This window comes from Coenobita brevimanus, chromosome 61, assembly GCF_032717465.1.
Source record: "Coenobita brevimanus isolate Jiangsu-jjx chromosome 61, ASM3271746v2, whole genome shotgun sequence".
Lineage (NCBI taxonomy): Eukaryota > Metazoa > Arthropoda > Malacostraca > Decapoda > Coenobitidae > Coenobita > Coenobita brevimanus.
In genome coordinates, this window is record NC_137014.1 from 30,184,625 (window position 1) to 30,210,965 (window position 26,341).

At 42.1% G+C, this 26,341-nt stretch overlaps 1 protein-coding gene across 1 annotated transcript in view; it reads right to left on the minus strand.

Annotated features, from left to right (window-relative positions):
• The window catches only part of LOC145403628 (dnaJ homolog subfamily C member 27-like), a 56,936-nt gene that overhangs the window by 17,182 nt on the left and 13,413 nt on the right, over positions 1-26,341 (minus strand). The window contains exons 3-4 of the mRNA XM_080275307.1: positions 14,056-14,208; positions 11,618-11,736 (exon numbers count right to left, since the gene is read on the minus strand). Coding sequence (XP_080131433.1) covers positions 11,618-11,736; positions 14,056-14,208 — 272 coding nt within the window. The remainder of the gene's footprint in view (positions 1-11,617; positions 11,737-14,055; positions 14,209-26,341) is intronic.

A 26,341-nucleotide genomic window follows, 5' to 3' on the forward strand; every position in this document is an offset into this window, starting at 1 on the left:
TCATGCAACCATCCTCAAAGACTGCAGGAGGCCAATCCATGATGTTTGTGACACTGTTGGCCTATCTCACAGAACCTGCTAACACATTTTGTCTGGTGACGTTAGATGAAAATGTCCATACAAGTGGCACACAAACAACTGGATGCTTCACCATGACAGTGCACCTGCATACACAGCCCTTGTTGTTCGGCAGCTTCTGGCATAAAAAAAACCTGCCGGTTGCCCTCATCCCCCTTATTCACCAGATTTGGCCTCCAGTGATTTTTTCTTTTTTCCGAAAACGAAAATTTAACACCACTGAGGAGATCCAGGAGAAAATTGCAGGTCCTGAACAATGTGATGCATTCCGATCATGGGAGAGGCACTGGGATCAGAGTCTGCAAGCCCAAGGAGATTACCGTACTTTGAAGGGGACAATGGTGATTAGAACTCAGCATAAGTTTTTTCCTTCAAATTTCAACGTTGGGTCTGGTTAGTACTTGGATGGGTGACCGCCTGGGAACACCAGATGCTGTTGGCATCCCTACGTGTCAGTGTGGGGTTGGTGGAGGATTAGTGCCCCTCCCTGTAAAACAATTAACTCTAAGCCCTTGACCACCCCGTTTGGGATACATGGCGTCTGGCAATGGATGGATGGATGGATCAAATTTCGAGAACTTTTGGGCAGAACCTCATGTATTTACAGTTAACTCGCATTTATTGCAGGTTTGTTAGTCACGATTTTCTGATTCAAAGTACTTTTCCAGCCAAACCATGACTGCTTCGTATGTCAAGATATCCAATTTAACCAATTTGATGGCCGCGGTCGCTGTCCCAAGTGACTCATTTCCGAGGAGTTTTCCAGGTCATGGCGTCGTTTATACTAGTTGTGGCTGGAAGCCAATCATATTCAAGCATGATAAGCCCACCACTGCACTTCCCACCCATGCCCAGCAGCAAGCAGGTGCACTAGACCACCCTGTTGTCCTCACTACTATCACACTTGCCTCGTGCTGAGAGGCTGTAGTGTGCCTCAAGCTTCGGAACCCCTGCCCCTCCCTTGTCCACATAAGCACTACCATCAGTCGGAGTCAGGTAAGAGCAGTACAATATTGTTCATTCCCATTAAATACATGCATTACATACCTTTTTGAAAGGCTGTTAGTGTTTGCTGGTGGCTAGTTGCGTGTAAGTATGGAGGTAGGGGGCAGCTGTGCCAAGAGGTTATACTCATTAGCAATTTTCCCCATAAGTTATCTATTTATCTACTGTCAGATGCCTTAATCCCTTAAGGGTTGAACACAAACAAATCACCTCCATGCTGTCTGGTCCCCTGTCATTTCACTACCTTGCTCTCAGCTCACACACACTCCTCTCTCATATACTTCACTCCATCCCTCCATTTCATCCTTGGCCTCCCCCTCCCTCTCTCCCCCTCCACCTCATTCACATACACCCTCCTCATTAGTCTCTCACTCTCCATCCTCTTTACATGGCCAAACCACCTCAATGTATTTCTCCTAACACTTTCTGTCACATCCACATCACAACGCTCCTTTGCTTCTTCATTTGTCAGTCTGTCTTTCCACGTAACTCCACATGTTCCCCTCAAATAACTCATTTCCACTACTCTCACTCTTGATTTGTGTCCTTCCAACAAGATCCAAGCTTCACTTCCATACGTCAGATTTGGTATCACAATACTGTCATGCAGCGGCTTTTTTACTTCCATGCACACTTCCCTGTTTCTTGTCACTGCTTTCAAAGAACCAGCAACCTTTCTTCCTGGTTGTACCCTTTCAAGCACTTCACCCTCCGAACTTCCATCCTTACTCATCACACTACCCAAGTACTTAAATGCACTTACATTTTCCATTTTCTCATCATCCAGCATCACTGTACACTCAACCCCCTTCTATCGCGCCTAATTGGTCACAAGAAACGCGCGTGATAGCTGAATGCGTGATAGCTGAACTGAACAATCAATGGGAACATTTCTAATTGGTTTTTCGGTGGCCCATTTTTCTAACATTTAACCACTTTATGCCTACGATTTCCTGCCAATCTCTCCTCTAACATGAAATAAAGCATTATTATATTAATAATAACAGTATAATGAATAAACAAACAACATAAAAGGCCATCAAACTTTTATAAGGATTACGGCTTGGGTGGTTTGATGGGTTCCGAGGCTTGGAAGTGGCTTAGTTGCCACCAGATCTCTTTGGCTGTCTCCATTTCTTTAGTGTCCACAGCTAAAGAGGGTACCACATGGTACCTTATATCAGGAATGGCTGAGGAACATTTAAGTGGAACAAAACTTGGACGCTATCACACACGTTCCTCACACTGTCGTCAGAGCCCCGTCTCAGTTGTAAACACGTGATTACTTTATCGACATCACAGTTTTTTCGTCATAAGAAATATTAACTCTTTATAAGGGTTTCAAAACGATTGATATTTATTCTAAAATACAATATTAATTAGTATTCAGCATTAGGCTAAATTTCAATGCTGTAGTACGATATATTCTTTCGAGCCAAATGGGTTTTGGTCACTGTTTTGCCCGTCATGTCCTCGGCAGGAATCCGTTCAGATGCATTCCAAATGCCTGTGCTATAATCGGAAATTTTACCACGTTACCGTTCCGATTAACCATCATATCCTCTGCAAACCTCGTATGAAGTGCCGTGTGAATAAGTTTCGCTTAGCCTGTCTTCAAACTCGACGCGTGATAGCGGTCTTGGGGTGCGTGATAGCATGTATGGTTATGCATTTGATGTGTGCGTGATAGCAGATAAGCGTGATAGCTGAACGCGTGATAGCAGGAGGTTGAGTGTACATCCAATGACTTCACTTCTCTTGAAGACAATACCTTTACTCTTCCCTACAATCACCTTTAGATTCTGTTTCTTTCACACTTTTCCAAACTCATCCACCAAGCCTTGCAATTCTCCTCTGTCTTCACTTAGCAATGTAGTATCATCTGCAAACAACAGTACAGGGAGTTTCCAAATGTTGCCCTCTCTCATTAAAGCCACTCCAACATCCATTGCCCTACCTTGTATCTCTTTTATAATCCCATCCATATACTGATTGAACAACCATGGAGACATGACACATCCCTGTTTCAATCCAACATTCAAACAGAAAAATTCACTCAATTCACTATCTACATGCACTGCAGTATGAGCCCCTTCATACAAAATCTTCACGGCATTCAACAGCTTTCCATTTACTCCACATAATCTTAATATTTTCCACATTCCTTGTCTATCCACCCTGTCATATGCTTTCTCCAAATCCATGAAAGCCGAATACAACTTCTCCTCTGGAAAATTTTCCACTAAAGACCTAAGAATGAAAATCTGATCTATGCAACCTCTTCCCTTCCTAAAACCTCCCTGTTCTTCTCCAACTAATTCCTCTGTTATTTCCCTAACTCAGTCAATAAGTATCCTACCATACAGTTTTCCTATTACACTAAGAAGACAAATGCCCCTATGATTACCACACACTTCTTTTTCCCCTTTTCCTTTGTACAGGGGAATAATCATACCTGACTTCCAATCCTCCAAGGCTCTACCTTCCTCCCAAGCCAATCTGCACATCTTCTATATTCATTCTACTACTATCTTTCCTCCACCCTTCAGCATTTCGCCACACACTTCATAAATTCCAGCGGCTTCCCCCATTCTGACTTTCTCAACTGCTTCCACTAATTCCATCCTACTGATTTCTTCCTCTCTTTTCACCTCCCTCTTTCTCCCAGCCATTCCCCAGCCACTCTACCTTGCATCATTTTCATTCTCTGTGTTTTGCAGTTCTTGCAAGTGTTCTTCCATCTGCTCACTTCTTCTCCCTTCTCCACAAGCAATCTACCATTTTTATCTTTTGCTCCCCGAATAACTTCTTCATCACCCTGTCTCACTCTCTTTACCTCTTTCCTTTCTTACATTCCCTTCACTTTACGCTCAAAATCCTTTCAAATTCCTCATCCACTCCCTTCTTACTAATCTTTTCATCTCTCTCTTCCTCTCTACATATAACTCTCTCTTCCGTCTCTCAACTTCCTCCACGCCCAAGTTTCCCATCCGTGCTTTCTTCTTTTGTGCCACAGCTTGTCTCAGCTCTTCATTCCACCATGCTGTTCCTTGCACCCCCTTTCGTCTTCTCTTCATCCCACACACCACCTCACATGCTGTACAGATTTCTTCTGTGAATACCTCACACACACGATTTCTTCTGTGAATATCTTGCACACACCTTCCACCTCCCCATCTGCTCCAAATCATTTTAACCCAATTGCTCCTCCACTTCTCTCTTATATTCTGCCTTTTTTCCATTCTCTTGCAACCTCTCTACCCTCCTTGTATGGACTACTTCTTCCTGACCTTTCCTCCTATCCCTCCAATGTATTTGAGCCTTGACTTTTGCCACCTCCAAATGGTGGTCGGAAAGTCCACTACCCCAACCTCTGTATGCTCTTGCACAAATTACGCACCTTATTCTGTCATCCACACACATACATAATCAATCAATGCCTTCTGTTCATTTAGTTCACCACTCACCCTTCTCATCACTCGCCACATATACCTGTGGATCATTTTGTGCCCAAAGAAGGTATTGTATATCACCAACCCCCTCTCCGCACAAATGTCCACTAGAGTGATGCTATTTTCATCCATTTCTGCAGGCACACCCAACTCACCAACTACTTCATCCACCTTCACATTCCCTACTTTTTCATTCATATCTCGAATCAAAAACTCTCTCATTCCTTTCAAACTTTTTCATGCAAGCTTCCACATTTGCCCAGAACTCTTCTTGGATAATCTTGCATTTGTGCATAGACACACACAATCTCTCACATTTGTAGTCCTGCTTTTAATCTTACCCACAAAATCCTTGAGCCAAATGATCCAGACTCTTTTATATTCTTCCATCTCTTGCACACAAAAATACATACTCCTTCTTTTGCCCTCTCAATCTTACCTACTGCTGTGCATATACCCCATCCATACCCCCACTCTCTCACCTCTCCATTTTGTCTCAGTTATTCCACATATGTCTAATTTTGCACCCTCAAGCACCTAAACACCCTCTCTTTCTTTCACCTCCTCATTTGCACTCCTTACATTCCATGCCACAATCCATACCATGTTCTATGTTTGGTCCTTAGTTGTCACCTGCTGGTCAGTCCTGGCCTGAAACTTCTTATTTGTATTTTTTGTTAGTTGTTTAGCTTAGTTAGTTATGTTATTCATAATTCATGGAATTTCTAAGTCACAGCAGGTATTAAGACTAAAATAACTTATATATATATATATATATATACTGTATATATATATATATATCGTCATCATCATCTAATCCTGTGCTGCCCCATGAGGAGTGTAGGAGCCCAGGGCTAAGCAAGATGGTCCTGACATTTAAAATTAGAGTGACCAGCCTCACTTATCCCTGAATGGCATTATGTGTGCAATAAACCCCAGCCTCCTCTTGGATATAAACCTGCATTGGCTCTATCCACTTGGAGCGCCTTAATTACCCACTAAACCTCAGGTGCCGTAATTTGGATATATGGTTGCCATCCACTGTAGTAAATGGTCTCCTGGTGTACAGGAATCCATTTGACTTGTCACTCAGTGTAGAGTCACCTGTAGACAAAAGGAAGAGGAAAGAATGATGGAAAGAAAGACAGAAGAGGAAGGAAGAAAAGAAGGACGAGAGGAACGGACAGGAACCCCGAGAGCAGCATTACAGTGAGTGAGTGGATGGTGAGTGCCTTCACCTACCACATATTATCTCTCTCTCTCTCTCTCTCCATCCATCCATCATCTAAACCTTAGTTACCCCATGAGGATCACAGGACACACACACACACACACACACACACATCAGAAATATTCTGATATTTGCATCAGAATATTACTCATGAAGCAGAGAAATAGCTGACTCTTTAAATCTGAATACAAATGTGAATATGGACTTTACTAACCTTCACAACATCCTGCTGGTGACACATTTATCAAGTTCTCTCCCTGGCAGGCCTCATTATAGCACAAAGATGGTACAGTGTGACAAAAGTCTTGTTGTCTCTCCTACTTCCCTCCCCATGGACTTTAACATTTAGTCTTGTGAATCCATAGCAACTGAAAATTAGTAAACTGATGATTATTTGACCACAGATCACAGTCATCAGTGTAGGCTGCTTCGGATTCATCACACAGACGTTCCAATTTCATGGAGAGAAAGGCAGGAGGGGTGACTGGACTTATTAGTACAATAGTTACAAATACACAAACTAAAAACTCATGCTGCTGGGAAAATATCATGTTAGAACACACATCATTACGGCCTACAGCAATTCCCTAACTATCCAATGCCGCATTATCTGATAAACATCATCTTCCAAGAAACAAAAATTTGGCTGAATTAAAGCAATACAGTATCCATTTTTACAACATAAACCAACACTGTGCCACTAACTACACAAGTATAATCAACAAAATCTTTTACAGTACGGCACTCCAATACTGTACGTTGATTACTGAATACAGTAGCTACCGGTATATATTATACTGTGATATAATGTACTGTTTATCTGGAAAGCTCAATTAGGGGTTGCTTTTTCTATGTTTAAAGAGTTATAAAGTACAATATTGAGTTTTTGCAGTGGTTATGTCTCCTGCAGAAGGGTTGGGAAGGGTACTGCGGCATTATCCAAAAAAATGCATTATCTGACACGACTTGGGTTGAATTATGACACATAATCAGAGATTAACTCTCTCAAGCTCTTTCAATGCAACCTAAGTCCAAGCACTTCCAAGTACTGCATGACCCCTACAGGCTGGCACAGACCTTAGACACCACACATTCTTCACTCAGCAATGTGTGCAATGTTGAAAAATGCTTCCATTCAACTTTCTCCCCTGCTCTTATTTATAACTGATTGTTATGAAATTGCTACATATCATAAATGAATGAATTATCTTACTAATAAATTTAAAAAAAAAAAGGAAAGAGAAAATAAACTACCATATTTTATCATTCATTCATTTATTCAATCCTGATTTCACACAGATAAATAAACAATTCATCAAAGCTTGCTGAGAGAGAGTTGTAAAGCACTTATTTGTGATGAATTTTGTAAAGAATGGCAATTCTAGCTGAATTTGAAAGATTTTTATGGCATACAGAATACAGTAGATATATCTTACGATCTTTGACCACACCCTGCTGGTCTAGTGGCAGCTGGCTCAAACATTATAAAATGTTTCCAATCATTTCACTCTCCTGCTTTTATTTGTAAATGTACTGTTATGAAATTACTACATGTTATAAATGTATAAATGAAGAGAAGACGAAAGGCGGTGCAAGGAACAGCATGGTGGAATGAAGAGGTGCGACAGGCTGTGGCACAAAACAAGAAAACATATAATGAACGGATGAGAAATAGGGGCGTGGAAGGAGTTGAGACGGAAGAGAGAGTTATTTGTAGAAAGGAAGAGAAGTGAAAAGATTAGTAAGAGAGAGTAAGAAGAAAGTGGATAAGGAATTTGGAAGGAATTTGAGCGTAAAGTGGAAGGGAATGTAAGAAAATGTTCTGGAAAGAGGCAAAGAGAGTCAGACAGGGTGGCAATGAAGTGAGTAGGGGAGTGAAAGATAAAAATGGTAGATTACTAGTTGAGAAGGGAGAAAAAGTGAGCAGATGGAGAGAACACTTTAATGAACTGCTGAACATAGAGAATGAAAGTAATGTGAGTATAAGTGGCTGGGGAATGGCTGGGAGAAGGAAGGAGGTGAGAAGACAGGAAGGAATCAGTACGATGGAAGTTGTGGAAGCACTGAAGAAAGTTAAAATGGGGTAAGCCCCACGAATTCATGGAGTGTGTGGTGAAATGCTGAAGCATGGGGGAGAGATAGTAATAGAATGGATGTGGAAGATGTGCAGATTGGCATGGGAGGAAGGTAAAGTCCCGGAGGATTGGAAGTCAAGTATAATTATTCCCTTGAACAAAGGGAAAGGGGAAACAGAAGTGTCTGGTAATCATAGGGGCATATGTCTTCTTAGTGTAATAGGAAAAGTATACGGTATGATACTTATTGACAGAGTTAGGGAAATAACAAAGGACTTAGTTGGAGAAGAGCAGGGAGGCTTTAGGAAGGGAAGAGGTTGTGTAGATCAGATATTCATTCTTACATCTTTAGTGGAGAAGTGTCTAGAGAAGGGAAAGAGTTGTATGCAGCCTTCATGGATTTAGAGAAAGCATATGACAGGGTGGATAGACAAGGATTGTGGAAAGTATTAAGAATATATTGAGTAGATGGGAAGTTGTTGAATACTGTGAAGAGTATGTATGAGGATGCTAGGGCTGCAGTGTGTGTGGATAGTGAACTGAGTGAGTTTTTCTATTTGAATGTTGGGTTGAAACAGGGATGTGTCATGTCTCCATGGTTGTCCAATCTGTAAATGGATGGGGTTATAAATGAGATACAAGGTTGGGCAGTGGATGTTGGAGTGGCCCTAATGAGAGAGGGCAGTGTTTGGAAACTCCCTGTACTGTACTGTTGTTCGCAGATGATAATGTATTGTTAAGTGAAGACGAAGGGGAGCTGCAAGGCTTGGTGGATGAGTTTGAGAGAGTGTGTAAGAAACGGAATCTAAAGGTGAATGTAGGGAAGAGTAAAGTTATTGTCTTCGAAAGAAGTGAAGTCAATGAATGTACAGTGAGGTTGGATGATGAGGAAATGGAGAATGTGAGTACATTTAAGTACTTGGGTAGTGTGCTGAGTAAGGATGGAAGTTTGGAGGGTGAAGTGCTTGAAAGGGTACTTCAAGGAGGAAAGGCTGCTGGTTCCCTGCAAGCTGTGATAAGAAACAGGAAAGTGAGCATATAAGTGAAAAAGTTACTACATGACAGTATTGTGATACCAACTCTAATGTATGGAAGCGAAGCGTGGACATTGTTGGAGAGACATAAGTCAAGAGTGAGAGCTGTGGAAATGAGTTACAGTATTTGAAAGGAGCCTGTGGAGTCACATGGAGAGACAGACTGACAAATGAGGATGTGAAGGAGAGTTGTGGTGTGGATGTGGATGTGATAGGAAGCATTAGGAGAAACACACTGATATGGTTTGGCCATGTGGAGAGGATGGAGAGAGAGAGACTGACAAGGACAGTGTATGTGAGTGAGGTGGAGGGGAAGGCCAAGAATGAGATGGAGGAATGAAGTGGAGAGGTATATGAGAGAGGGGTGTGTGAATTGGAAGCAGGGTGGTGAAATGGCAGGTGACAGGGTGATGTGGAAGCAATTTGTTTGCTCTGCAACTTTCAACAAGCATTGATGAAATGTTTATATTATAAAGACATCAGCACTGAATAAATGAGTGAACGATAAAATATGGTAATTTATTTTTCTCACTTATTTTTTCTGTTCATTAGGAAGATAATTTATTCATTTATAACATGAAGCAACTTCATAACAATATAGTTATGAATATGGGCAGGAGAAAGAGTTGAATGACAACCAAAAATCGTGGCGAAAAATACCGCAACCTATATTGTTGGACACAACTTGAGTCAAAAAAGTGGAAGTGGTTGGATTTCACTTGGATGCAAACTGCGTAAGAAAAATGGGAGCGGTTGGATTTTTTTTACCGAGTAATCGTGTATGTGAGGGTCAATGTACATGACTAACAATGATTTAAGCTGAAGTTAAGTTATGTAATAAGGTGATTTTTGGAAGTCCTAAATAATACACAATCACTACATATAATACGCAATGTGTTCTTGAGAAATCAATACAAGTATAATAAAGATAACTGCAAGTACTAAGAAGAGATGTATGGAGTCTTTTAACTAAAACTGTCCTTCAGCAGATAAAAGTGTCAAAATGGGAAATGAAGGGTCATGTAGTTAGCTGGTAACTCCAAAACATGATTAATATCTGCCAATCTAGTCAAGCATCAGAACTATGTTATGACAAACCTTTAACTGACAAAAAAACACAATCACATAACAAATCATTTTAACCCCCTGAATCCAAGGATGTCCTTTTTAGTTTGTTCTTGCTGCTACGAAATGATTTTAGTCTGCTTGGGAGAGGGCTCACATAGCAAAGGGGTTTATTAAACCTATGTCTCCCCTACAGTTTAAAAATTCTCCTAAGCTAATTGTCAGACAGTGTCAAAAATAAAACGATGGAAAATGTCACTGAACTCCACAGGCTGACAGCATTCATCACTTGAAACTGTTTCTTCACGGGGTAACTCTTTAAGTATGGATTATTTTCATTTAAATATACTCATGATTTGCAATGAAGTTTATTTCAAAGTTAAAGTGAGCACTTCTCTGTACTTTACATGCCTTACCCTGTAATGGGGTGAATAAAAGCCCACGTTGCTTAGAGACAAAGCAGGGATCCTCTCTTTGGCTCAGTGGTAACATGCGCACGTATGAGGTGCAAAGGCCTGAGTTCAAATCCCAATCAGACCACTGTGATTAATTTGTTAAGTTACAGTTTGGCCTTTACATTGGTTGGCAGCGGTGTGGGATGTGAGGTGGGGCTTAGAGGGCCATGATGTTCTTGACAGTGTCTTTAGCCATATATCCCTGGGGGGGGGGGGGGAGCTGTCTGTGTGTGGTTCACGGGCGAACCCCAAATGGTGGCCTCCAGTGTGCTACGCTACCACGTGTTCAAAACTGACCAAATTAATCACCAAGGGGAGAAGCAGAGTGATGTAATGGGGTGTATAAATGCCTGCGTTGCTTAGAGGCAAAGCGGGGATCCTCTTTGGCTCAGTGGTAACATGTGCATGTATGAGGCGTGAGGGCCTGAGTTCAAATCCCAGCCAGACCACTGTGATTAATCTGTTAAGTTACAGTTTGGCCTTTACAATCCCTCCTCTAAAAACGAGAGGAGGGTACATACACTATGTCAAGCTGCTCTGTTTAACACCTTCAGTCTGATGATATATTGGCATTTTGTTTTATTCTTGTTAACATCTGGCAGTTTTAATAAGTTTAAGATTTTCTTTTTTTAACAAGAGGAGTTCCATACATCATTCATTAACCCCTTCAAAATGAGTCTTTCTCCTCCTTAACCCCCACCCCCACAAAATAAAAAAGACATCACCTGTTACAAGTGGTTAACCTCTTCATTAGTGGTCTTGCTTAGTTTATTCTTGCTATCTCCAGGTGACTTATTTAGCTTAAAAGATTTGAACTGGTGCAGGCAAGATATAGTTTTAGTTAATCTCTTGACTACTACATGTGAATAAACTCACCTGGTGGTAACATGATCAAAATGAAAAGTACATCTTTGCTGTGAATGGACTAAAACAGCATCCTGCTTTCACAAACCACAGAGGCACTGGAGAGGGACACCTTCTTGTGATTGCACTAGTACAACCAGGCAGCTCCACTGGCAGGTTATATAAATGTGCCTCACCTCCCTCCCTATCACTTATCAGGAGGATGGTGGACTGCTGGAAGACAACTTCAGTCTGGAGTACACTGGGTTCACATTTTGGATGAGCCTAGTGCAACAACAACAACACATCACACACATTACATGAGACTTGTCAATAATTCAGATTACACAAGGCTAAAAAATGCCAGCCAACCACTCACGAGCCCAAATTGTGTCTTAGTTCACTTAGCCATGCATCAAGAGCAATGAAGGAGGAGCGATCGGTGACGTCATAGGTAAGGAGGATACCCTGCATGTCCCGGTAGAATTCACTTCGAACCTGCATAAGGTATGATAGAATTAATCCTCTTGGTAAAATGAATGACACTTTATCTACAACATTTCTGCTATTCACCCAATGATATCATTTTGGTCAGCTATCGAAGACTCCTTCTTTGTGATGGGGTTAGAATAACCTCTCACTAACTTTTTTTTCTTTTACTATGGTAGACTGTACAAGCAGTCCCTGTTCTAAGTTGTGGATGTGCTCTAAAATATCACAACTTTCTGCATACAAGTGGAGCTGTAAACTGGTTAACTGGCTTTCATTTGTTCTTTCGATCATATATAAAGGCTCCAACACGCTTGCATAAGTTGACCTTGGTCACCTAATGGCAGCTCTCCATGCTGCTCAATCTCTGTCAGCCTCCCCATTCGCTCACTTATCCCTGAGGTCATACTCTATGACCCTGTTCCTGATTTTTTTCAGTCTGCCCTCTGCAACCTTACCCCGGATGTTCAAACTTTCACCTTCCGCATCCAGCTGTCATCCTCTATCCTCTCAACGTGCCCAAACCATCTCAATCTACTGTACCTCTCCTCATCACAATACCAATACTGTGCATTTCAGTCCCATCTTCCTCTCAACTCTTCCACCATAATCCTAGTCCCCCCAGGGCTCACATTCAAAGATACACTACACATTCATCTAATCACCGTCAGTTCTGTATATCTGAGCCCACAAATATCCTCTCCCTTCACTGCCCAGATCCCACTTACACACAGAACCACACTCTCAACACATGCCACACACAAAGATCCCTTAGCACGGAGGGGAGTCCTGTCAATGTCATGGGGGGCAACAGCTCCTCAAATCTTTCCCAACCACTCTCCACCCCAGCCACAGTGCCAGCTCCAGCAAACAACATTCCCTATGCAGCAAAGCCCCTCCACACACACACACTCCAGCAAGATCAATCCTTTCACAACTGATAATCCCTACATGCTCTCCCAGACACACCACACACACAAAATCAGCATCATTTTACAGTCCACCTCTAATAACATTAAATATCTTATGCACCCACTTACTATAAACATTGCACAAGATGGAGTTACTTCCCACACCCCTGTGGCAAACTGCACATGGTCACTCACCCTCTGCCTTGACACTACTACCACCAGCCCTGGATATCATCACTTTTGTTATATCCACATTTACTCTCAAACCATTGTGTCCCATTCCATCTCTTCATCTCCTACATCTTTCCTCCACCTCCTTTCACTCTCTGCCATGAACACCAAGTCATCAGCATACAACATCTCCCACAAGAGTCCATTTTGGAAGTCACTTGAGAGGGCTTAAAAGAAGCACCATGACAAAGAATAAAGGGCTCAAGATTGACCCCTGCTGCATGCCAACATTTACAGAAAACTCATCACTCAAATCTCCATTCACTCTCACCTGGGTGCAAGCACCCACATACACAGCCATAACCACTCTAACCAGCCACCCCTCGATCCCAAGCTTTCTCACTGCCCATTTCACCAACCCAAGGGACTATATCAAAACCCTGCAAAAAATAAATAAATAAATAAATAAATTCCTTTTCTTTCCCATATATTTTTTTCTGATGTCAGACAATTAATAAGGCACCAGTGGTCCCTTATCATATCTTCTAGGACTCTCCCCAGTCTCTTAATTATCTGGTCCGAAAATTTTTTACCTCTGTAATTTTCTCTTTCCTTCTTACCCTTGAGAACTGAAAGATCACACTCTTCAGACAGTCATCTGGGACAACACACTCATATACAGTACCGGTAACACACTCATATACAGTACTGGTATAATCTTATTTATCAAATTAGTACCTAAGCCCACTCCTGTATCTTCTGGGCCCTTCAACATTTCAACAATCAACCCAGACATACCAGATGCCTTCCCCAACTTCACCCAGCCTTATTACGCTGCTCACAATATCAGCATCAATCAAAGGCCCAGGGCCAAACACTAGGTCCGCTGACTCCAACTTCCCAACTCCAGTCAAACTCCTCATTCAGCAACTTGTTACAATGCTCTCTCCAGGCATCTTCAATATCCTCACTGTACACCATTACCTTCCCTTCATCATTCTTCACACAGTACTTAGCTATGATATCCCTGTTTTCCCCCTTCATCTCATTTCCCACCTTAAATACCATATTCTTACAGGAAGTAAGTAAAGTTTAGTATGCAATTCTTCTGTAACTGACTGTAAACTTAATTGCAAAAATGAGCAATAAATAATTGAGGCTTTTGCTTTTGAATATCATCACCCTGACCTTTATTCCTCACTTCAAAATGGGGTGATGAGTACCAAGAGGGTAGGTAAACACTAACCTCCTCAAAGAGTGGACTGCCTGACGTGTCAAAGAAATGCACTGAGACCTTCCTCCCATCAACATCCACAGTTGTTGAGCCATAATCAATGCCTACTGTTGGCACATATTTGTTTACAAATCGTTTTTCGCAGTACCGCTTGATAAGGCAGCTCTGGAAGTAGGATGAGAGAACTGAGGTATGAACTATTAAAATATTAGACAGTGCAGTACTTCAATTACTATATACTAGGTCTGTCCATAAAGGAATCTGAACTTTTTAAATAGTGCACCAACCAGCTGGTCTACCGTGATCAAAATGGGAGCGCTGTGTAGGTGCGACTTTGAGCTTTAGTCTAACATTAGCCACATCATATGTCACTTAGTCATAGAGGTACACACACAAGAGTGAACGTGTATTTAGTGTACTTGATAATTAGTTTAATGTTGAACAATGAAGGGCCTTGATGAGCAATGTGTTTGCATAAAATTGTTTCAGATTGGGAAAAACTTCTATGGAGGCTTTTCAAATGTTGCAACAAGCTAATATGGAGGATTGTTTGAGCTGTATGCAATGTTACAAGTGATTCCAGCAGTTCAAATCAGGAAGAACATCCACTGAAGATGATCCCAAACCTGCAAAACCTTCCACGTCAAGAAAAAAAAATGATCATGTTGAGAAAGTGCATCCTGTGATCCGTGAAAATTGTCACCTGACTGTCCATGAAGTTCCCCCAAAAGATGGCATCTGTAAAAACTCATGCCACATAATTTTAACTGAAAAACTGAAGATGAATCAGGCTGTTGCAAAATTTGTGCTGTGTCTGCTGACAGATTATTAAAAGAGAGCTGTATTACAATCAGTCAGGACCTGTCTGACTGTTCGAAGGCTGATGAAAACTTTCAGAAAAATGTCTTAAAACGTGAGAAAATGTGAGCGTACAACTACGATGTCAAAACAAACATAGTCATTACAGAGAGTTGGAACGTCATCTCTGTGACCAAAAAAGGCATGTCAGAGTCATTCAAACGTGAAGGTGCTGTTGATCGTCTTCTTTTTTCAGTAGAAGAGTGTCATTCTTCATGAGTTTGTTCCACATGGTCAGACAGTCAGTAATGAGTTTTACTTTGACTTCCTGAAGCATTTCAGGGAGGCAGTGCAAACGAAGAGGCCTGAGGCAAAAACAAACAAAACCTTGATCCTGAACCATGACAATGCACCTGCTCACATACTGCTCCTTATCCATGACTTTTTGGCAAAGTATGAGACGGCTATTGTCTCCCAGCTGCTCTACTCTCAGAATCCAGTCCCTGTGGACTTTTTTTTTTTTTTTTTTTTTTTTTCTCCAAAGTTGAAATCCATCCTGAAAGGTCGCCAATTTCAGACGACAGAAGGAATAAGAGAAATTTCACCAAGTACACTACGTTCACTCAAGCGGGTGTATTTTGATGACCAAGTAAAGTGGTGTGATGCAGCTAGTGTTTGACTAAAGCTCAAAGTCGCCGCTACACAGCACTCCCATTGCAGTCACGCCAACCTCACTGGTTGGTGCAGTATTCAAATTGTTCAGTATCTTTTTGGACAGACCTCATAATATGCTAATTCTAAGAACAGACAATACTACACCAAGATGAATTAATGGCATGTACTGGATTCATAAGCTACTTCAGACAGATATCAAACAATCTAAACTATAATGGAAATACAGTACAAATACTCTATCCCTATTTATCTACAGGCAGATGCCATAATCCCATAAAGGGTGGCCATTTGTCTCTGAGTTACTTATTTTTTGAGGAGGGGCACTAACCCTCTGCCAACCCAGTTGTTGAAACTCAGGGAACACATATGGGTTGGTTTATAATTAAAAAATAATAATAATAATAATAATAATAATAATAATAATAACCTGGTCTCTTGTTTCTCAAAAGTGTCAATTCTTCCAATAAGGAATTCACTAGTACTTGACACACTTAAAATACCATATACTGTATATATATATATATATATATATATATATATGTATCCATCATCCAATCCTACATTACCCCATGAGGAGCGTAGGAGTCCAAGGCTAGGCAGTTGATCTCGACATTTAAGATGAGAGTGATCAGCCTCACTCATCCTTGAGTGGCATTGCATGAGCAATCAACCCCAACCACCCCTTGGATATAAACCTTCACCGGTTCAATCCGACTGGAGCGCAATAAGTACCCACTAAATCTCCAGGTGCCAAAATTTGGCTATATGGTTACCATCCAGCGTAATAAATGGTTTCCTGGTGTAGAGGAAACCATTTGGCTTGTCACTCAGTGTAGAGTAACCCACAGGCAGAAGGAAAAGGAAAGAATGAAGGAAAGAAAGACAGAAAAGGGAGTGTAAAGTCACCCGTTGGCAGAAGGACAAGGAAAGAATGAAGGAAAGACAGAAGAGGATGGAAAGAAAGAAGGATGGAAGAGAGGAAAGGGCAGATATACGAGAGCAGCACAACATCGAGTGAGTGGATGGTGAGCACCCCCACCTACCACATATATATATATATATATATACATATATATATATATACTGGATATGTGTGTATGCACCAACGCAAGATCGTGCTAGCATAGTGAGAGAAGAGTTCTGGACAAATGTGGAAGTGTGCATGGAAAAGTTTGGAAGGAATGAGAGAGTGTTTTTGATCGGTGATATGAATGGTACAGTAGGGAATGTGAAAGTGGATGGAATAGTTGGTGAGTGGGGTGTGCCTGCTGAGACAGATGAGAATGGCAGTGCATTAGTGGACATTTGTGCTGGGAGGGGGTTGGTGATAGCCAATACCCTCTTCAGGCATAAAATGATCCACAGGTATACATGGCGAGTGATGAGAAGGGTGGGTGGTGAACTGAAAGAAAGGAAGGCAATGACTGATTATGTGTGTGTGGATGAAAGGATGCAAAGATGTGTAATGGATACAAGAGCTTATAGAAGCTGGGGGAGTGGACTTTCTGACCACTGCTTGGTGGTGGCCAGAATTAGGATCCAAGTAAGATGGAGGAATAGAAGAAGGGAAAGACGAGAGGAAGGAGTAGTTGCAAGGAGAGTGGAAAGGTTATAAGAGGATGAGAAAAAGGCAGAGTATAAGAGAAAAGTGGAGAAACGATTGGGCAAATATGAATTGGAGCAGATGGGGGACGTGAAAGGTGTGTGCAGGATATTTAAAGAAGAAATATGTGCAGCATGTGATGTGGTGTGTGGGAGGAAGAGAAGACGGAGGGGGGTGCAAGGAACAATGTGGTGGACTGAAGAGGTGAGACAGGCTGTGGCACAAAAGAAGAAAGCATACAATGAATGGATGAGAAATAGGGGCGTGGAAGAAGTTCAGAGGTGGAAGAGAGAGTTATATGTAGAAAGAAAGAGAGAGGTGAAAAGATTAGTAAGAGTGAGTAAGAAGAGAGTGGATGAGGAAATTGGAAGGAATTTGAGTGTAAAGTGGAGGGACTGTAAGAAAATGTTCTGGAAAGAGGTGAAGAGAGTAAGACAGGGTGGAAGTGAGGTTAGCAGGGGAGTGAAAGATAAAAATGGTAGATTACTAGTGGAGAAGGGAGAAAAAGTGAGCAGATGGAAAGAACACTTTAAGGAATTGTTGAACATAAAGGATGGAAGTAATGCGAGTATAAGTGGCTGGGGAATGGCTGGGAGGAGGAGGGAGGTGAGAAAACAGGAAGAAATCAGTAGGATAGAAGTTGTGGAAGCAATGAAGAAAGTTAAATTGGGGAAAGCCCCAGGAATTGATGGAGTGTGTGGTGAAATGCTGAAGCATGGGGGAGAGATAGTACAGTAGTAGAATGGATGTGGAAGATATGCAGATTGGCCTGGGAGGAAGGTAGAGTCCCAGAGGATTGGAAGTCAGGTATAATTATTCCCTTCTAAAAAGGAAAAGGGAAAAAAGAAGTGTGTGGTCATCATAGGGGCATTTGTCTTCTTAGTATAATAGGAAAAGTGTATGGTAAGATACTTATTGACAGAGTTAGAGAAAGAACAGAGGAATTAGTTGGAGAAGAACAGGGAGGCTTTAGGAAGGGAAGAGGTTGTGTAGATCAGATATTCATTCTTAGATCTTTAGTGGAAAAGTTTCTAGAGAAGGAAAAGAAGCTGTATGCGGCTTTCATGGATTTCGAGAAAGCATATGACAGGATGGATAGACAAGGATTGTGGAAAGTATTAAGAATATATGGAGTAAATGGGAAGTTGTTGAATGCTGTGAAGAGTATGTATGATGGTGCTAAGGCTGCAATGCGTGTGGATGGTGAACTAAGTGAATTTTTCTCTTTGAAGGTTGGGTTGAAACAGGGATGTGTCATGTCTCCATGGTTGTTCAATCTGTACATGGATGGGGTAATAAAAGACATACAAGGTAGGGTAGTGGATGTTGGAGTGGCCCTGGTAAGAAGGGATAGTGTTTGGAAACTCCCTGTAATGTTGTTTGCAGATGATACTGTGTTGTTGAGTGAAGACGAAGGGAAGCTGCAAGGCTTGGTGGATGAGTTTGGGAGAGTGTGTGAGAAACGGAATCTACAGGTGAATGTAGGGAAGAGTAAAGTGATGGTCTTTGAGAGAGGTGAAGTCAGTGAATGTACAGCGAGGTTGGATGGTGAGGAATTGGAAAATGTGAGTACGTTTAAGTACTTGGGTAGTGTGATGAGTAAGGATGGAGGTCTGGAGGGTGAAGTGCTTGAAAGGGTACAGCAGGGAAGAAAGGTTGCTGGTTCTTTGAAAGCAGTGATAAGAAACAGGGAAGTGAGCATGGAAGTGAAAAAGTTACTACATGACAGTATTGTGATACCAACTCTAACGTATGGAAGTGAAGCTTGGACGTTGTTGGGGGGACACAGGTCAAGAGTGAGAGCAGTGGAGGTGAGTTGTTTGGGGGGAGCCTGTGGAGTCACATGGAGAGACGGTCTGACGGGTGGGGATGTGAGGGACCGTTGTGGTGTGGATGTGGATGTGAGGGGAAGCGTTGTGAGGAGCGCACTGGGGTGGTTTGGCCATGTGGAGGGGGTGGAGGGTGTGAGACTGGTGAGGGGAGTGTGTGTGGGTGGGGTGGAGGGGGGAAGAGGGAGGGGGAGGCCGAGGATGAGATGGAGGGATGAGGTGGAGAGGTGTATGAGAGAGGGGGGTGTGAGTTGGGAGCAGGGCAGTGAAATGGCAGGGGACAGGGCGATGTGGAGACGATTTGTTTGTGGCCACCCCTAACGGGATTGAGGCGTCTGGCAAGATAGACAGATAGATAGATAGATATGTATAGAGACGGTGGCTCAATCGGTAGAGAGGTGGCCTGCAGTCCTTACGGACCCAGGTTCGAATCCCGGCCGGGGCAGGGAACAGTTTAAGGATTTTAATTTCATTAAATCAGGCTTTACTGATCTACCAGAAGACCCGCCGACATGTCGTAAAAATACCCCCGCTAATACCAATACACCAGTCCTGTATGAGACAGCCCTAGCATGTATTCAATATGGACGGTGGGTGTTTGCGCCGAAGTGGTGACATGTAGAGGTGTATGGTATGTAGGAGGACTGCTGGGCCTTGATAGCAGGCTGTGAAGCCTATGCCCTGAGTCGGAAACATAAAAATATATATATATATATATATATATATATATATATATATATATAAATATATGTATATATGTATATATATATTTGTATATATATATAAATGTGTATATATATATGTATATATATATGTATACATATATAAATATATATATATATATATATATATATATATATATATATATATATATATATATATATATATATATATATATATATATATATATATATATATATATATATATGTATACATATATAAATATATATATATATATATATATATGTATATATATATGTATACATATATAAATATATATATATATGTATATATATATATATATATATATATATATATACAGTAACCCCTCCAATATCCGGATCAATAGAGCCATCGGTAGGTTCGGTTATTGGTTTCGTCCGGATATTGGGCCCCAGCTTATGGACTTGTACTTATGGACCCTAACTCAGAGAAACACCTATACAACTCCCTCTGGACATGTATAGCACCTATTTAACACCCAAATCACACCAATAAGGCACATAAATGACTGAAATAAATGCAAAAGAATCATAAAATGAGGGTTTAGAAGTATGTTCATACATTAATAAACAATCTGGTACTTATGGACCCTAACCTAGCCTAACTCTGAAAAACACATTCCTACTGCACATGCATGAGGTAAGTATAGTAATGAAAAAAGTACAGTATGAAACATTCTGGTAAGTATAGTATGGAAAAAAGTACAATATGAAACATTCTGGCTACTTACAGCAAGTCCCTGGCCACCTCGATGAATAACCGCCTCCTCTCAGACTCTGACAGTAAGAACGATTTCCTGAAGCACTTGCAGTACACTCTTCCTGAAGTCTTGCACTGAACTTAGTCAATAACACAAAGACGTCCGTTCTCTTCACAGTGTTCACTTTAGTCCAAATAATGTTCCATTTAAATTTAGTGTTGCACATTAACTTTTCCCAATCTTTTCAAAATTTCTAAAGCCAAAACAAAGAAGGTTAGTTACGTTAAATTTCTTTTCCATTGAGTCTTTTCTCTCAACTTTAAATCCTTAACACAACACACCGTTTTTTTCACTGCACAACACTCAAAATTCCCGTGTGGTCTAGTAGAGAAGTTCTTGCTGTTTATTCACTGTCAGAGTCCGAGAGTATCACTGGCAGGCGACCAAGGGGTGCATCGGTGGGTCGTGGTGATGGCGTACCGACTACAGAAGACTCTGAGGAAAGCCGCAAACTCACATCGAGCGGTGACTCCACTGTAGCTGATGTGCTGGGCTGTGGCTCGGAGCATGAGGGCCTGTCTTGGGGAGGCAACGGAGTGGAGCCAGGGCTTGGCACAGCGGGGGTCACAGGCCTGAAAAAACTGTCAATCGTTGACTGACACAAGGACCGACGATTCTGGCGAATGATGATGCGCTGCCGGAAAGCACGCACTTCCTCCACGAGTCCCAAGGGCCCGATGTCCCTGTCGCAGTCCGGGTGTTCCAGGTAGTCGAGAACGAACTCTAGGTGTTCCCGGAGTGCGCTCAGCTTGGGGATGGCTGGAGTTGTGTCATGCTGAGAGGAATCCGCATCATCGTCGCCATCCTCATCGGAATCTTCAAGCTGGGTACTGACACCTGCAACTGAAGATGCGATCTCGATATCAGACAAGGTCTGATACCCAGGATTGCCCTCATCGTCATCCAACCACTCACGCACATCGTCCACATCAACATCATCGCCATGCATACGTAGACGTGCATGGAAGTCATCCACGTCAAAACCTTGGAAATCAAACTCCACATCCGTTCCGAGAAGCAGACGAGACCAACCATTTTCTAGAGTCTTGACAGGGACTTCCTTCTATGCACTGGCCCAGTTGTAGATTGCGGACTTGATGTTGTAGCGGCAAAGGTTTTCCAAAGTCCGCTGGACTCGCATGTCCCATCCCTCCCTGCGTTCGTCCTCGTCCTCGAGAACAACCATCACCTCATCCAGGAACTTCCTTCGGTATAGGCGCTTTGTTGCCACGATCACTCCTTGGTCCATTGGTTGGATGAGAGCAGTCATATTAGGTGGCAGAAACATGCACCTAATCCGGCCATTCTCAGCCACCAAGTCCTTGTCGCATGGGTGGGCAGGTGCATTGTCGAGGAGAAGGAAGGCCTTTACCTGGTCGCGAGGGATTCCCAGTGTCTCTGTCTGGTAATGTATGACCTCCTTGAAGAAGTGGCAGTGGAACCAGTCTTTGAAGATCTGGGCTGTAAACCATGCCTTCAAAGAATGGTACCAGACGACAAGAAGGACATCCATCACCCCACGAAGACACCAAGGCTGCTTTGCAAGGCCAACAATAACAGGCTTAAGCCGGTGCATGTCGTTAACATTTGCACAACACAAAGCAGATATCCATTCCTTGGAGAGCTTGCGGCCAGGTACATGCTTCTCCGTCTCCTCGGCTTGAGTGTTCGTTGGCAAAGAGCGATAGAATAAACCAGTTTCGTCAGCACTGTAGACTTGACCGAGATGAGGCCCTCCCTGTCGATCAAGCCCTTCACCTTGTGCCGAAACTCGTCAACTCCATCCTCGTTAGCGTCCAAACCTTCGCCATGAGCTTTACGGTTGGTAAGGCCATGCCGTAACTTGAACGCGAAGAGCCAACCCTCGGGTGCCTTGAAGTCTAGGGCGTCGTGAAGCCTGACGAACTTCTCAGCAGCAGCCTTCAGCTCCATATCACGTACCATCACACCAGCAGCACGTTGCTGTCGATACCAAATCAACTGATCTACCAGAAGACCCGCCGACATGTCGTAAAAATACCCCCGCTAATAGCAATACACCAGTCCTGTATGAGACAGCCCTAGCATGTATTCAATACGGACGGTGGGTGTTAGCGCCGAAGTGGTGACATGTAGAGGTGTATGGTATGTAGGAGGACTGCTGGGCCTTGATAGCAGGCTGTGAAGCCTATGCCCAGAGTCGGACACATAAAAAAAAAAAAAAAAAAAAAAAAAAAAACTTCAGCAAACTTGGGAGTAAACATCACCTTCCTCTCCACGTTGCGTTTGCTTCTCGACGAGAAGTCAGCCATGTACTGCAGGAGTTTGTCTCGGGATCTCTTAATATTGAACAAAGTAGATCGGGCCAGGTTGAACTCGCGGAGGATGCGGGAAGAAGACCACCCCGCATCTACCTTCTCCAGTATCTCCCGTTTCTTCTCCAGAGTCAACACCACTCTCTTCCTCTTTTCAGGTGGCGGGGCCATCATCACACACACGAAGGAGAGGCACGAGAGCAGCAGGAGTGCCTGCAGCAGGTAAGGCACCACCACAAAAGCAAGCCCGTGGGCAGCCATGATGACGAGCGTGCACTTATGACGAGAGACAGGCGGAAAGTGGGGAGGATGCAGGGGCGCTCTAGCGGATGTCGGAGGAATGACACGCCACAACAAAGCTGTCCCGCGACCCACGCGCCAAGTTCAAATTACGGGCGGGAAATTTTTTTTTTTTTTTTTTTTTAATTTCTTGCGGTTTTCAGACCATTTTGGGAATGTTGGATCCCGGGACGATTATGTCCGGTCAGTGGGGATGTTCAGATATTGGGCGTTCGGATATTAGAGGGATTACAGTATATATATATATATATACCGTATTTCGCGGCATGTAAGACGCAGCATTGTGAAAGACGCACCCTAATTCTGGCAGGGCAGTTCTGTGAAAAAAAAGTTTGCCCCAACCAAGACTGCAGTAAGGTTTCTTGATAAGAGCCATTACCACACAGATACACACTCACCTTTCAGAATCTATTCATTACTGATCATCAGCCTTTGGTTTCTTTTTTGATATACAAAGAATGGTACAGGAATAAGAAAACAATGCCCCTTCTTGACAAAACGTGACTGATATGAGCCACTATCACTTAGATACAACACTCACCTTTCAGAATCTATTCAGTGCTCATCATCCTTTAGTTTCTTCTTTTATGTACAAAGAATGATACAGGAAAAGAGAAAACAAAACCCCATCTTAACAAAACGTGACTTCAAACCACGAGACCATCTCAACTTTGTTGATAAAAATCTATCACTAAACTGATCTAAACACTGTTTTTAATATTTTATGAATTTAAAACCACAAATGAAGTCAATAAACTCTATTCTTTCATTCACTGACGAAAACATAAAATACAATGAATGTTCACATCAGTTCATTTATCCTAAAAGAACCCCGTCATATTCCACACCTGTTACGGAATTTCCTCACATTGCCTTGACTCAAGCACAATATCAGACTACTACCATCATTAATCATGCACTCTAACTAACCTGTAATTATCTCCACAAATAATATAAAAAGGTAGCACTTGTAAATACACAAATTACAATGTTTTACAACCAAAGTTCAATATAGCAAGGCTGCTTGGGAACAGGATAGACAGCTGTTTTTACTCTCTTCTCTCAGTATCACTCCTTCACTGTCAGCTATGTTTGCCTTGCAGCATCAACAATTAAAAATGTATGCTTCACTGATCATAATTTACTATAAACATTCATTTCAAAACATACTATGGTGAAAACATCCATTGTTACACCTTAGTAACACTGCTGCCTCCCAGTCGCTAGACAGCAGTCTCTACCCCTTCCTCTCAGTATCACTTCCTCACTGTCAGCGATGTTTCCCTTGCAGCATCAACAGTTAAAAATACGTTCTTCACTGATCACAATTTACTAAAAACAGACATTCATCTCAAAACATGTCGAGAATGGTGAAACTATCTCTTAGCAACACTGCTTCATCCCAAGCGCTAGACAACTGGCTCAACCCTCTTCTCCCAGTATCACTCCCTTACTGTCAGCTGTTTTCCTTGCAGCATCAACAATTAAAAATGCATATTTCTCTTACCAGAATTTGCTAAAAACAGACATCCATCTCAAAACATTCGAGTACTGTGAAAACATCCATTTTTGGTCTTTACACTGCTACCTCCTAGTCGCTATGGTACACACACACACACACACGCACACATGTACACACCACATGCAACATTCGCTCGCCTCTGAAACATTTACATCAGTCCGTTTTGGAGTACCCAGTGGCTTTATTATATGCCAAAAACATCAAAATGTATTTGGTTGTTCAATATAAATATCATCACTTAAGGACATGAAACATCTCAAACAATTTATTCATCCAAACATCGTCAGTGCAAGACTAAAGGTGTACAGCACCATTGATCCTAAATTTTCCATGGTTGCATCTGTCATGATCACCTAAAACCTATATTCACTTCATATTACTGACATGGTGAAAATTTCACTCGTCTTCAAATCCTGAGAATTCATCACTACTTCCCCCGAGTCCTGAAGCATCACTGGAAGTCATCATCACGGTCATCATCACTGTTTCACTGTCACTTTCATACAGTAAATGGTCCTCAGTACCATCCATTGAATTGCCTATACCACACTTCATACGATTTTAACTTGGCAATCGTTTTAACTGAGCACAGGCGATATTCAGACTTGGGGCATTTGATACAGCCCACATTAACCTCCTCAGTACATGTTTCCTGAACTGAATAAAATCATATGGCGAGCATGAATAAACTACCCTATAAAATACATTGCTGGGCTGAAGGGATTATAATATGCGGATTATCAGTTCCCTAGCTGACTCTTCCCCACTTCTACTTCCTTAACTACACCCACACCAAACTCTCACCTACACCTTAGGATTCTGGTCGTTTCGGCCGTAACGTCCAAAATGGCAAACGATTTTACAACCTAACCTAACCTAACCTAACAAATTTGGACGTTACGGCCTAAATGATCCATATTGCCGATCATGAGAGCTTTAGCTTAGGCAGCAGAGATGCAGAGAGTGAACGTTGTCAATCATTCTGATCGCTTCGTCTGCTAAGAATACAGCAGAAATGGCGGACGCTGATATGAATGCCGTCAGGCACTGCTATTTCAGATATTGCATCAGTTATGCTACTCAGTGAATTTTATCCTATTTTCATAACAAAATACTGTAATTGGGTGTGCCTTGAGTTGCATAGACATTGCTGAAGTACTTCACTTAGCTGAAAAAGTGAAGCTGTAACTTCGTTAGCTTGCTAGAGTAGGGTGTACGCTAGACACTAAACTGCTAAGTTGCTAAACCGCTAAACCCCTTGACGGTATTGGAGTTGAGCTGAAAACAAACCGTGAATGCTTTGTGTTCTTGAACTTGCATGTTTTAATATCTGCTGCATATATACACTCACAAAATATCACAAAAGTAACTGACCTAATTAGGGTTACTGAATTTCCATACGTGACGAGTCTGTTTTGATGACTTGGCAGTTTCACTAGCCAGCATCTCTCCAGTATGATTGCTTTGCTCGTTAGTGAATGGATGGCAAGCAAAGTGGTCATGATTGCCTTTCAGAAGGTTAGCAGACAGTTCACCAGTGATCATGTACGTTAGCTTGCTGGAATAGTGCGGATGCTAAACTGTTAAATTGCTAAACCGCTAAATATCTTCACGATCATCACGATGTTAGCCAGTTGAGCTGTAAACAAACCCGCGAAAGTTTTATGTGTTTCTGATCTCGGGTGTTTCTTAAAACTGCTGCATATACACACTAGTGTATATTATTTTTAAAAATAAAATCAAGTCTGCATACTGTAGAAAACACCTGTGGTTGCTAAGCATTGAGATGATCAT